The 14865-nt window shown below is 39.6% G+C and overlaps 1 protein-coding gene across 2 annotated transcripts in view; it reads left to right on the top strand.

Moving 5' to 3' along the window:
* LOC127790299 (ABC transporter A family member 7-like) overlaps positions 1-14865 on the top strand; it is a 31234-nt gene that overhangs the window by 1700 nt on the left and 14669 nt on the right. For both annotated transcript variants that reach the window (XM_052319740.1, XM_052319741.1), the window contains exons 4-8: positions 138-282; positions 811-930; positions 1011-1135; positions 3105-3263; positions 14653-14815. In XM_052319740.1, coding sequence (XP_052175700.1) covers positions 138-282; positions 811-930; positions 1011-1135; positions 3105-3263; positions 14653-14815 — 712 coding nt within the window. The remainder of the gene's footprint in view (positions 1-137; positions 283-810; positions 931-1010; positions 1136-3104; positions 3264-14652; positions 14816-14865) is intronic.

Here is a 14865-nt window from a genome sequence, read left to right on the forward strand (position 1 = left end):
TTTTTTAATGTTCCATTGCCTTCTAATTTTCTACTTGCTTTGATTTTAAAAAATACTTTTTTCTATCCTTCCAATTATTTCATAATTTGTTTGTTTTAATTTCACTGTCAATATGAATTCTTCTTGAAACATTTCAGGGATCAGACACACAGACTGAATATTTCAATTTTCTTGACCCAGCTTTTGTTTCAACTCTTCCTCTCTATCATCTCCAACCTCAGTGCTCCGCAAATTCTACAATTTCCATTCCCATCCAGATTGGTAACAATGCAGTAACACAGGGTATTTTTCTTAGCAGTAGAAACTCCGATTTTATTATTCTCATTAACATATTTATGGTTAACATCTTTGTCAATCACATGGACTGTGGACCAATTTAATAATTCACTGTCACAGTAATGCAAGCCATACAAAGAGCAGGCAAGAAGAGCTTTTTCTAACTAACAAATTGTAGGAAAAGCCTACCTTTTGTGGGCTATTACTGAAGGTTCTATACTTAGGTGGTGACCTTCCTACTTGAATCATCCTACTATTTTATTCTTCAAAATCTTATTGCAGGCATATAGAAACTCATAGTAAAAAGTAGGCATTAAAAGAAAAAACACAGAAAAACTATTATTTGTTATTCAAAGATGGTAAAGCCTATGTATGTGATTTATTCTGACAAATGGATTGTGTCATAAATAATAGTCCATTTTAAATATTATCTTTTCTAGCAAAATTTTATCCAATTTTGGTCTCAATGGTGTATCTGTGAGTATGCATTGTTATTTTGTGGATCTTTATTATTTCTTTTTGTATTGAATCTAGAAGCTAGATGCGTTCAAGGATTACGCCTGTGGCGTAATAGTGCTTCTGAAATTAATGATGAGCTGTACAAGGGTTTTAGGAAGGGCAACTCTGAACTGAAGATTAATGAAATGGTAGCAGGTATGTCTTTTGGATGTTCCTGAGTTAAATATTTTGTTATTGTATCAGCGACCTTACTCATTGTTTTTGCCTTTTTGCAGCCTATGATTTCTTAAACTCGAACTTGAATAACTTCAATGTGAGTATATGGTACAATTCTACCTACAAGAATGATACAGGCAATGCTCCTCTGGCGTTGTTGCGTGTTCCTCGCTCAGTAAATTTGGTATCCATTCCTTACTTCGTTATATCTTGTCCATTATACGTAATCTTTCCTTGATCAAAACCCATTTCAATTTATTAGCTTTTTGTTTCATGTTCATTAGATATGTTGAATTTTTTGTTGGCTTGACCTATGGAGCTTCTGTTATTCATATGGACTTAACATATTGGAAAAGAGATCTTTCAGGGGATGTGATATAATGGGAAGATCATAATATAAGGAAGTCAGATTTTCATCTATCTAGTAAGAGAAAAGTAGGGAGAGTAAGATTAGACATTAGCAAATTGATGTCATGAAATATTATGGTGGCCTTCTCCTTTCTTGATCTTATCACGGTGGCCTCTTATTGCCTTTTTTGGTCATGCAAATGAAAAGAATGCATACTAGATTATGATCTTACCCTCATTGGGCTTCACTTTTGGCAGCACAATTTAATGTTTTGGAAACCGGTGCCCCAATCATGTGGCCAATCACTTTGATAGAATTCAATTCATTTAATGGTACTTCAATCCACAGAATTTATTTGGTGAACTGAATTCAAGCTAGTCCACTAAAATTTCCATGATTGGATCATGAAAATATTCTTCCGATTAATTTATTTAAAGATGGTTAATATACCTTGCAATAGACGCCAGCAAGAAAAAGAAAATGCCCTAATTAAATGATGATAACAAAACTTGGGGACAGGTGCGGGGATTTATCGTGGAAATTGTCCGTTGAGCTGGTTTATTGTTGTTGTTGTAGTGGGTCACAACTCATTCAGTTCAGAACGTTTCTTGACTATCCTTTGAGAATAAAATGTATGAGATGAGAAGAAATCTGCAGAATTTCATGATAAAAATTTCATGTGGTTTACTGGTTTACTCAGCATACCTTAAAATTTCATTTCCGTTTTGATGAAAGTTGTCTTGATTTTACTCCAACAGGAGCTCCTCCAAAGAATTTTACTAGTGATCTAAGGCGTAAGACATTGTAAGTGAAGAAAAACTGTAAACAAATAAAGTTTGTTGTGGTCTCAAATGCTCTCCCACAGAGTTCTCCAAACACAATTTAGTTGTTGTCTTAATGTTGATTTGTAAAGTCCAGTTATGGAGCTTCAAGTTGTAATGCAGATGAAGCTCCCTCTTGCTGAATACTGTATTTACCTCTTCTCCTTAAGAGTGATATGCTACTCTAGAAAGAAAACAATGAAATATCTCAGTGTATTGAAGAGGAACTAATAGTTGGCCCTTTAATGAAACCTAATGTGGTTCTTATGTAATGCTCTTGTGGGTTCAGTAAAAGTTATTCCCTATCTATTAGCTAGGTGGGAAAGAAGGCCTTCTGTGATTTGCTACCAGATTTGGACATATTTCCAGCAATGGAACTCATCTGTTTCTTAACATGACCTGTTCTAAAGTTTTCACCTCACACTGGGAATATTCCTGCTAGTGTCTTCATTGTGGCAAAATCTGCTTCTTGCATTGCATTGTGATTGTTGTGTCTTTTTGTGATTTGAGCTTTTTGGTTATGACTTTAGCTCCATTCAGAAATTAATTTTTCAGATCATGTTGTTGAGGTAGTTCTATCAATGTTCAAATAGTTATATATTTGCTATGAGAATATGTTCTTTTTGTAAATGGTTTTATTGGTGGTTCCTATGTAATGTAGTATAACTATAACAAGCAAAAGAGATTTGAGAATATCATTTTTTTTATGAAGTATGAGAAACACCTGTTCCATTATCTTCATGGTTTATTCTTTATTGGATCCATTCTGATTGATCTTTAATACATGAATGGCTGATTACTTTCTTTTTGCATGTTTTGGTTTTCTTTTTTTTCCACTCAAAATAAAGTTTTCTTCTTCTCTTCCTAGCTTCACAAATATTTTACTGATTTGTACTTTGACAACATCAAGTAGAAAACATAAATTAATTCTCCATCCAGTGAGAAACATGAGAATTATTGACTTATGGTTGATACATGTACAGGCCTCAAACGCGTACCTCCAATTTTTGCTTGGGCCTTCTAAGAAAATGCTTTTTGAGTTCGTCAAAGAAATGCCCAAACCTGAAACCCAACTCAAGCTGGATCTTGCTTCTCTCCTTGGGCCACTCTTCTTTACATGGGTCATTCTGCAATTATTCCCTGTAAGTAATTTCTTTTTCCAAATAATAATAGTGTTTGTTTGAACTAGATTACTTGAGGCATGCATTCTTTTCTTAAATCCACTGCATTCAGTTGTAAGTTGCTCTGGATTACACATCATTCCCATGAAACATTTGCACAGTAGTCAATATACTAATTGAAGGATTTAGTGAATATGCTTAGTTTTTTAACTAATGATAGTTTTTATCCATATAAAACCAAGGATACAAACAACAACAACAACATATCCAGCCGTTATCCCATGTGGGGTTGGAGACAAAATTATAAAACCAAGGATAATGGAGACAAAATTATATTTATCACAGGGCTCTAACATATCTCAATATAGAGTTCTATACATTAATATATTATTCTAACATTAATGTACTCAATGTTAATATGTTTCCTCACTGTTTTCCTGTTAATTCATTTAGAGTAAAATACATTCAATGTTATTCTAACATTTCAAATGCATCTTTGCAAATAAGCATTGGATACATGCTTAAGATCATCAAAATTCAATTTCTAACGTTGGATGTTGTTGAAGTACTGAATGTGCATGCAAGACCTGAGAAGGGTTAATATCCTGACACAACATGGATGGACCTTAATAGACTAACTTATGCTCTAGTGATCACAACTCTTTATGGTGGCAAAATTCTGTTGTAAATTGTCTTTTATAATTTATTGATGTATATATGTTGGTAACCCAAAATATGCCAAGGTCTTTCTACAACAACCACAACAACATATTAAGCCTTTATCCCACTATGTGGGATTGGCTTCATGAATTCTAGATTTCCATTCATTTCTATAAGGCCCATATATTTAATATCAAATTTTAGTGTCTCCACCAAGTCCTTTTTGGCCTTCCTTCACCTCTTTTGTAACTACTTGCTCCATTCCATCAACTCTCCTCATAGGAGCCTCTACTTGTGTTCTTCTTACATGACTAAACCATCTAAATCGTGTTTCCCCTATCTTATTTTCAATAGGAGCCACCCTCCCTCCCCCCAACCTTATTATGTATATCATCATTTTTAATTTTATCTTTTCTTGTATTACCGCACACCCATCTTAGCATATCTCAGTTACGCTCTTATTTTGCACATGTTGGTACTTTACCGTCCAACATTCTGTGCCTATAACAATGTTGGTCTTATAGTTGTCTTATAAAATTTTTCTTTTAACTTTAATGGAATCTTACTATCATGTAATACACAATGTGCTTTTCCATTTTAATCATTCCGCCTTAATTCTATGGGTAATATCCTCTTTAATCTCCCTATCTCTTTAGATGATTGATCCAAGATATCTAAATTGGTCTTTTCTTGGTATGTTATCCACTGCCGGTCCCAAGCCTGGATAAAGGAGGAGGGTTGTGTTAGGTAGTCGACAGCCAATGTAAAACCTAGTCGGATCCAAAACATGAACTCTAGACAAACTATGAAAAATCGTTGGGACGTAACCCTTCATAGCGACGCGCTACAGTGTCTGCGTGTAGTGTTAAGTGAGCTAGGGCCGCTGCATCGGTGCTCGAATGTAGTGACAAATGAGCAAGGGTCCCCGCATTTGCTTGGATGGATGTGGGTAAAGAAACTAGTCCAAAATTAAAATAAAAAACAAAATCAAATTCAAAGTCAAGGCCAAAACCAAAATCATAGATTAAGGATTGGGCCATGGAACATAGGAACATTATGATAGGAACCCCGATAGAATTCCAATAGCAATCCAATATCAATAGTTTCCAATACCTTTCAGCAGAAAAAACAAGAATAAAACAGGGCATTCGAGAGGCCCTAACTCTCCCAATTCTCTATAAAAAAAAACAGCTACCTCTCTCTCTCTCCTTCGCTCCTACTTATACCTCTCCTCACCACCTTTCTAACTGAATTCCCCATTCACATGCTGATTATTCCCTTTCTAATTGAATTCCCCCATTCACATGCTGATTATTCCCTCAGCAATGTGGATTACATTTCTACCCCTCCCATGCGCACATGCTGGTTGTTACACCTGCATGTGCTGACCCCTTATTCCAATCTTCATGCCTTCGGCTGCTTGCTGTGTCTTTGATAGGTTCGGTGCACCAGCGGCCTATCATTACTCCCCTCCCGCACTTTCACCTTGTCCTCAAGGTGAAAAGTTGAAAACTGTGGCTGAATCATGTTGTAGGGCTCCTAAGTTGCCTCTAATGGTGGTAAGCCTTTCCACTGGATTAAGATATCCAGCCCGCGTAAGTTAGAACCCTTTCCAGGCTGAACTCCCAGCACCACCTCTGGTTTAACCTTCATTTCTAAGTTAGCCTGTAGCTGGAGGGGAATCTACACCCTTGCTCCCACCTCACCTTTGGCCTCTCTTAGCTGGGACACATGGAAAACAGGGTGAACATGGCAGTGGGCTGGTAGTTTAAGTTTATAAGCCATCGGTCCCACCCTTTGCTCAATTTCAAATGGCCCATAGTACCTAGGAGCCAGTTTCTCATTAGGGCGGGCAGCTAGGGACTTCCTTCGATAAGGCCTTAGTTTCAAATAGACGAAGTCACCAACCACAAACTGCACATCCCTTCTTTTCCGGTCAGCCCCCCTCTTCATGATCGCTTGAGCTCTTGCCAACTAGTCCTTGAGTTCTTCCAATGCTAAATCCCACTCCATCAGTTGCTGTTCTATTGCAGATACATGGGTTGTTCCCTTGTCAAACCTGATCAAGGTTGGTGGTTCCCTCCCGTAAATAGCTTGGAAGGGAGTAACCTTTGAAGCAGTGTGGTATGGTGTGTTATACCACAATTCAACCCATGGCAACCACACATACCACCCCATAGGTTTTGCTGATGCAAAACAACGCAAGTACGTCTCTAGGGTCCGGTTGAGGACCTTCGTTGCCCGTTCGTTTGTGGGTGGTAGGCCGTACTACGATTAAGCTTAGTACCTTGAAGCCGAAACAACTCCTCCCAAAAACGGCTTATAAATACCTTGTCTCTATCCAAAACAATAGACCAGGGCATACCATGCAGCCGCACTATCTCTTTGACGAAAATCCCAGCCACTACTCTTGCTGTAAATGGGTGTTTGAGACCAATGAAGTGTCCATATTTGCTGAGTCTATCCACAACCACAAGTATAGAATTCATATGGCTCGATCTCAGTAACCCCTCAATAAAATCCATGGCTATATCATCCCAAATCTGGCCAGGAACAGGAAGAGGCTGTAAAAGACCCCCTGGCGTTAAAGACTCGTACTTATGTTGCTGGCAAACGTTACAATTTCCCACATATTAGCGTATGTCCCACTTCATACCAGCCCAATAAACACTCGCTGCAATTCGTTTATATGTTTTCAAGAACCCTGAATGACCTCCTACACTGCCATCGTGACCCTCATGGAGCACTAATGGAATTAGGGAAGAGCCCTTAGGTAGAAACAGCCGCCCTTTGTAAAGGAGCTGGTCACCCACTAGTTGGAAATCTGAGCAGGAAGCCGGATCCTCCTGTAACTGTCTTATGATTCCCTGTAAGTAAGCATCTTTCTCCATCTCTTGGCCCAGTTGATCGAGTTGCACCACCCTTGGAACCGTTAGTGCGAATAGGGTTGCTGGGTGATTGATTCTCGAAAGGCTATCTGCAGCCTTGTTTTCCAACCCCGGCCGGTAGTGTATCTCGAAATGAAAGCCCATTAGTTTCAGCATCCATCTTTGATAATCCGGGCTCATCATTCGCTGCTCCAATAAAAACTTCAAGCTTTTTTGATCTGTCCTTACTATGAACTTTCTTCCCCAGAGGTAATGTCTCCATTTCTGGACTGCAAACACCATGGCCATCAGCTCCCTTTCGTAAACCGATTTTTTTCTCTCCGATGGCTTAAGAGCATGGCTGAAGTACGCAACCGGCCCAAGATTCTGCATCAACACCGCCCCTAACCCTTGCCCTGAAGCATCAGACTCAATTATAAAGGGCTGATCGAAGTTCGGTAGTGTTAGAACTGGTAGCAACCCCATTGCTTTTTTGAGCTGCTGGAAGGCTCGCTCAGCCTCTCCATCCCAAAAAAATTGTTCTTCTTTAGTTTCTCTATGAGGGGCCACACCAATTTGCCATAATCTTTTACAAACCTCCTATAGTACCCTGTGAGACCAAGGAATCCCCTCAATTCCTTCAAGGAAGTGGGTGTAGGCCAGTCCAACATGGCTTGTACCTTGTAGCGATCAGCCGACACGCCTTGCTGGGAGATGACATGGCCAAGATACTCAACCTCCAACTGCCTAAAGGAATATTTCTTCTTGTTTGCAAACAACTGATTTGCAGCCAGCACCTTCAGCACACAACGCAAGTGCTGCAAATGTTGTTCAAAATTTTGGCTATATGTCATCAAAAAATACTAACACAAACCGTCGCAAATACTCCCTGAATACATCATTCATTAAAGATTGGAAGGTGGCCGGTGCATTCGTCAATCCGAAAGGCATGGCGAAGAATTCATAATGGCCCTCGTGTGTTTGAAATGCAGTTTTTGGTTCGTCTCCAACCTTGACTCAAATCTGGTGGTAACCAGATTTGAGATCCAATTTCGAAAAAACCTTAGCCCCATGTAGTTCATCCAGCAACTCATCGATGACTGGAATAGGAAACTTGTCGGGAACTGTTACTTTGTTGAGAGCTTGGTAATCTACACAAAACTTCCATCCCCCGTCCTTCTTTTTAATGAGCAACACCGGGCTGGAATAGGGGCTGACACTTGGTTTAATAATACCAGCTACCAACATCTCACGTACCATCTTTTCGATCTCATTTTTTTGAAGATACGGGTAGCGGTAAGGTCGAACACTAACCGGGGAAGTCTCGGGTAGAAGATTGATGGCATGGTCCTTATTTCTGGTGGGTGGCAATCCCTCTGGGCTGGAAAAAAACCCCTCCGACCTTAGCCAATAAATCCTCCAAACTTCGGGGTAGTCCCACTTGCAGTTCATTGAACTCGGCAGCCACCTCTCCAATTTCCAGCAACACTCCTTCCCCATTCTCTTTAAACGCCTTCATCATAGCTTTTAGGGAGACTAATGTCTTACTTAAGCTAGGATCACCCTACAATGTCACGGCCTTCCCCCCCCCCCCCCATTGGAAACTTCATGGTCAGATTCCTCCAATCCACACTCATTTTCCCCACCGAAGCCAGCCACTTCATGCCAAGAATGACATCGGAACTCCCTAACTCAAGGGGAAGAAAATCTTCCACTATCTGCAGGTTATCAAGTGTTAGTTTCACCCCTTTGCAAACTCCTGCTCCTTGAACAGCCATCCCGGTTCCCATTATCACCCCATATCCAACCGTTTCTGTCCTCAGCAAACTCAAGCATTGCACCAACTCAGATGCTATGAAGTTGTGAGTTGCTCCTCCATCCACCAGAACTACTACCGGTTTCCCTTCTATGAGTCCCCTTAGCTTCATCGTTTGAGGTGTAGTCAATCCCACAACCGAATTCATGGATAATTCAATCACCTATCCCCCATATTCCAACCCTTCATCGCCCCCCTGGACTGCTTCTTCCTCTACTGCAGCCTCGCCCATTTCTTCGTCTAAATCATCAAAACTTGGAGCTCCTTGTTCTTGCACCTATGGCCAATTGAGTATTTCTCATCACAGCGGAAGCAAAGGCCCTTCTCTCGCTTTGCCTTCCACTTAGCCTCACTAAGCTTCTTGAAAGGGAAGTTTCCACCATTTCTAGCGGGGTGAAACCTGGGTCTTGGTTGGTTTATGGACTTTTGGGAGGAACCCAAACTCTTTGCTAGAACTGGTGACATTTGACTCGCGATCGTGGGTGCTATGGAATATCCGCTCCTGGTTGGTTCGGTTGCCCGATGGCAATTATGAAGAGCTACGTTCTTGTCCTCAATGTTTTGAGCCACCACCATAATTCGATCGAGCCCCCGTGGTTGTAACACCTTGATCTCAGCCCTTATCTCTGGGTTGAGGCCGTTTAGGAATTGGCCTTCCAAAAACGCCTAAGGAACATTAGGCACTGCCGCGGCCATGGTCTCAAACTTCAATCGATACTCCTTCACCGATCCCTCCCGCCGAAGAGCCAAGAAACGCTCCTCTAGCGACCCCTCCTGAGTGGGGCGAAACCGGCCCAGAATTCCTTGCTTCAAGCCTTTCCAACTCCGAATTCCTCTTCGCCTTGTCTCCCATTGAAACCAAGACAGAGTCGCTACTTCGAAACACAGGGCTGCGGATTCCATCTTCTCCTCGTCTGTTAGTTGGTTGATAGCAAAATACCTCTCGGCTCGAAAAATTCACTCATTCGGATTTTCTCCTTCGAAAATGGGCATCTCCAATCTTCTTTCGCGTAGGTCCGACCGGTACTCGCCCCCGATACCCCCTTCCAAGTCGCAACCTCCCACAACCCTAGGGGTTACTTCGGAATCCATGGTGAATTCCAAGGGTCCTTCTCGTTCTTTGGACTTGTTCTTCCTCTCCCGCTTCTGCTCGTCCCACTTCGTTTGCATGAAGGCGAACTGTTCAAGCATCACCGCTACATTGCGTTCCACCGCTTGGACATTCTCTCTAATGTCTTCGACTCCCCTTTGTACGCCTTCCATCTTCGACTCCAATTCACCAACTCTCTCTGTTACGTTCACCATCAGGTTCGGAATGGCTCTGATACCAAATTGATAGGAACCTCGATAGAATTCCAATAGCAATCCAATATCAATAGTTTCCAATACCTTTCAGCAGAAAAAACAAGAATAAAACAGGGCATTCGAGAGGCCCTAACTCTCCCAATTCTCTATAAAAAAAAACAACTACCTCTCTCTCTCTCTTTCGCTCCTACTTATACCTCTCCTCACCACCTTTCTAACTGAATTCCCCATTCACATGCTGATTATTCCCTTTCTAACTGAATTCCCCCATTCACATGCTGATTATTCTATTAGCAATGTGGATTACATTTCTATCCCTCCCATACGCACATGCTGGTTGTTACACTTGCATGTGCTGACCCCTCACTCCAATCTTCATGCCTTCAGCTGCTTGCTGTGTCTTTGATAGGTCCGATGCACCGGCGGCCTATCACATTAACATGTAAACCTATGGAAGTGGTAGATGTGATGATTAGGAGAAAGATTAATATTATGTGCCTTTAAGAAATGAGATGGGTAGGGAAAAAAACAAAAACTTTATTAGGAACTGGATATAAAATATGGTACACAGAAAATGATCGAGCGAAAAATGAAGTGGGGATTATTATGGATAAAAGCTTAGTAGATGAGGTAGTGGATGTAAAGAGAATAGGGGATATGATTATTATGGTGAATGTTGGTTTAGAAAGAATGACTATGAATATCTTTAGTACATATGCACCACATGCGGGGTTAGATGAGGAGATACAAGCAAAATTCTGAGAGGACTTAGAGGGACTCATACAAATGATACCAAGAGGAGAGAAAGTGATTATAGGAGGTGACTTAAATGGTCACGTGGGTAGAGACGAAAACGGCTATAGAGAGGTACATGGAGGGTATGGATTTGGAGAAATTAATAATGAGGGTAAGTCTATTCTAGATTTTGCTATGGCATATGAGCTCATCATAACCAATACTAAGTTCAAAAAATGGGACGAACACTTAATCACATATAAAAATGTCACATCAAGCACCCAAATAGATTACTTCCTCATGAGATAAGAGGATCGGTTATGTTGTAGGGATTGTAAGGTGATACTAGGGGAGTGTTTGACTAATCAATATAGACTTTTGGTACTTGACGTCTAAGTAAGAAATTGGAAGAGAAAAAATCACATAAAACAAAATCCAAGAATTAGGTAGTGGGATTTAAAAGGGGAGAAACAACTAATGTTCAAAGAAAAATTAAGGGGTAGAAGGGAATGGAATGGAGAAAGACATGTAAACCAAATATGGAGGAAAATGGCTACTGCCTTGAGAAGCACGGCAGAGGTAGTCCTTAGAGAGACAAATGATAGAGCCCCAAACCTTAAGGAGTCTTGGTGGTGGAATGAAGAGCTACAATTGAAAATTAGAAATAAGAAAACTTGCTATAAGGCTATATATCAGTGTAACAATGAAGAAAACCAAAAAAATTATAAAGAAGCAAAAAGGCAGCAAAAAGAGCTGTTAGTGAAGCAAGGTCAAAAGCATATGAGAATCTATATAAACGACTTGATACAAAAAATGGAGAAAGGGATATATATAAATTAGCTAAAGTAAGAGAAAGAAAAACAAGGGATCTAAACCAAGTGAAATGCATAAAAGATGAAAACCAAAATGTATTAGTGAATGAGGGAGCGATTAAGGAGAGATGGAAATAATATTTCACAAAATTATTCAATGATGGTGGGGACACAAGAGTTAGGTTGGGACATCTTAGTAACTCCGAAGGGAATGTGAGCTATACATTTTATCAACGCATAAGTGCAAATGAAATAAGGTAAACATTAAAAAAGATGAAAAATCATAAGGCAATGTTGACCGGATAATATACCAATAGAAGCATGGAAATGCATGGAAGGGGGCATCTCTTGGAAAACGAAATTATTTAACGCGATCCTTAAATAAAAAAAAATGCCAGATGAGTCAAGGAAGAGTACTTTGGTTCCTATATATGAGAATAAAGAAGATGTTCAAAATTGTGAAAATTACAAAGGAATTAAGTTAATGAGCCATACCATGAAACTTTGGGAGAGAGTAATAGAGCAGAGGCTCAGAAAAGAAACAGATATCTCGAAAAATCAGTTTGGTTTCATGCCTGGTAGGTTAACAATGGAAGCTATATACCTATTGAGGCGCTTAATGGAAAGGTATTGGGATCAACAGAAGGACCTACATATGGTGTTCATAGAACTAGAAAAAGCCTATGATAGGGTCCCTAGAAAAGTATTATGGAGGGTTTTAGAGAAGAAAGGAGTCCGAATGACCTATATATAAGCCCTTAAGGACATGTATCACGGTGCAGAGATAAAAGTTAGAACATGCGGAGGGATATTGAACTGTTTAAAATTATAATAGGACTGCATCAAGGTTCTACACTAAGTCCATACTTATTTGCTTTAGTAATGGATAAACTCACTAAACACATTCAGACAAATGTGTCATGGTGTATGCTATTTGCAGATGACATAGTGTTGGTGGATGAAACAAAAGAGGGAGTGAACACTAAGCTTGAGTTGTGGAGAAACAATTTAGAATCTAAGGGATTTAAATTAAGTAGAAGGAAAACATAATATAAAGAATGTAAATTTAGTAAGAATGCAAGAGTAGATGATGTTATAATAAAATTGAAAGACCAAATTTTACAAAGAAAAGACCATTTTCGATATTTGGGATCAGTGATTCAAAAAGATGGAGAAATTCACGAGGATGTCACGCATAGAATTAAGGCAGGTTGGCTAAAATAGAGAAATGCATCGAGGGTATTATGTGATGGTAAAATCCCATTAAAATTAAAAGGAAAATTCTATAGGATAGCTACAAGATCAGTCTTGTTGTATGGCTCAGAATGTTGGGTAGTTAAATACCAGCATGAGCAAAAGACAAGCGTAGCGGAGATGAGGATGCTAAGATGGATGTGCGGCCATACAAGAAAAGATAAAATTCAAAATGAGGTTATTTGTAATAAGGTAGGAGTAGTGCCAATTGAGGAGAAGATGAGAGAGACTAGACTAAGATGGTTTGGTCATATGAGAAGGAGACCAAGAGACGCTCCTGTGAGGAGAGTTGATGAAATGGAACAATTAGTCAAAAAAAGAGGTAGAAGCAGATCCAAGAAGACTTTGAGAGATACATTAAAGTTTGATATGAAGTGTATGAGTCTAAATGAAGATATGTCAAAAGACAAAAATACATGAAAGTCTAGAATTCATGTAGCCAACCCCACATAGTGGGATAAAGGCTGAATTTGTTGTTGTTCTCTTGCATGAATTTGTATAGTCAATTGACTAGGATAAGGTGCAGTTGATGATGATGACCGCTGAATCATGAATTGGTGCACCTTGTTATGGAAGCAAGAATGGCTGGCGTAACTGGACTTAATATAGTGATTGATGAGAAAGAGTTGTAAGACAAATAGATTGACATTTTTGCACTTATTTCTCTGTATATATAGACATCTGCAAATATGTATTTATAAATATGCTTGATAAAGTACATCCCAGTACTGTTGGGTAATGATAACTTAATACCGGGTTTGACAATTTAGTGCTTGGAAGATCTCCTGAAGGAAACTGTGCGCCGGTATCATTATGTTAACATTTAGGCCTCTTGGTGATTAATCCAAGGCTTGTGCTGGGCTCATCAAGGTGCGTGTAACCTGTGGATGAAATAACCAAGGCAGTAGAGGCTGCTTGCCACTCCACTGATGTTGCTCCCTCAGTCCCTCATGATTGAAGCCTTCACTCAAGTGTATCGCCTTACAATCTGATTGTTTACTTGAATGTGCATCAGCTCTCTGGTGAAATTATATAGATCCATCTATTTACCCATAATCACATGGCCTTGGAAGCCTCATTAAGGCAGAACTGACTGGAGGATAGAGTCAGGGAGATTGCTGAGGGAGAAGGCTCCTCGATGTGCCACAGCTCAACTTACCAAAAAAGATGGATCAAGGGAAACATTTGGGAGGGAATTTAATCCCTCTACATTTTTCAAATCACCCTGTAGTGTGGTAAGATGAAGCTGGAACAGGTTCAAGACAATGATGAATAAGACCAACACTAAGGTCCACCCCACCAAACATAAATTCTGTAGGCCTGTGCTTCCCCTTCTCTCCATATTGTCTAGGCTCAGCCACCCCTCTGCTGGTCCCCTCTCTCTCTCTCTCTCGGCTGTCCCCCATTCTCTATTTCTCCTCAGTGTTAAAAGCACCAAGTTGGTTCCTGTTTTCTTCTTGGAGAGTCCACAATGAGGTTGCTCAGCCCATGCCTTCCATAGGCTTCCAGTTCCAGTTATAATTTTTCTTCATATTGGAGACATGCAAGCTACAGTGAAAGTTGTTTCACCTTTATCTGACTCATGATTGGATTTTATATCACTGCGAAGAGTTTCATTACAAGCTCAAATTTGGTTTTAGATCCTCTTTTCATGACTAGTTTCTGATAATAAAAAAAGGAATATACTCCTATTTCTTCCTTAAGATTTTTTTATTTTTGTCCATGGATTCTGTGGAAATCACTCCTGATTTCAGAACATAATCTGAAAGTGATCCTTTGAGACTTTTGAGGAGAAATATCATCCACGATTCATTATATCCAATTTACCTTTTCTGTTGTTCTTTTTGGTTCTTTTTACAGCTAATTAAATGTTCCCTAGATATCCATTGGTCAATTATTTAGGAAATGTTGAACTTATACGTATCATGAAAGCCTTCTTACATTGTTTTTTATTTTTTTAGGTTATATTGACAGCTTTAATTTACGAGAAGCAACAAAAGCTAAGAATCATGATGAAAATGCATGGACTTGGTGATGGACCTTATTGGATGATTTCTTATGCTTATTTCTTTCTGATATCCTTGGCATACATGTTATGTTTTGTGATCTTTGGCTCAGTTATAGGTAATAAGACCACAATTCACTCTGTTCTTCTTTTGACTTTTATTTAAGTT

Source organism: Diospyros lotus, chromosome 14, assembly GCF_014633365.1.
Source record: "Diospyros lotus cultivar Yz01 chromosome 14, ASM1463336v1, whole genome shotgun sequence".
Taxonomy (NCBI): domain Eukaryota; kingdom Viridiplantae; phylum Streptophyta; class Magnoliopsida; order Ericales; family Ebenaceae; genus Diospyros; species Diospyros lotus.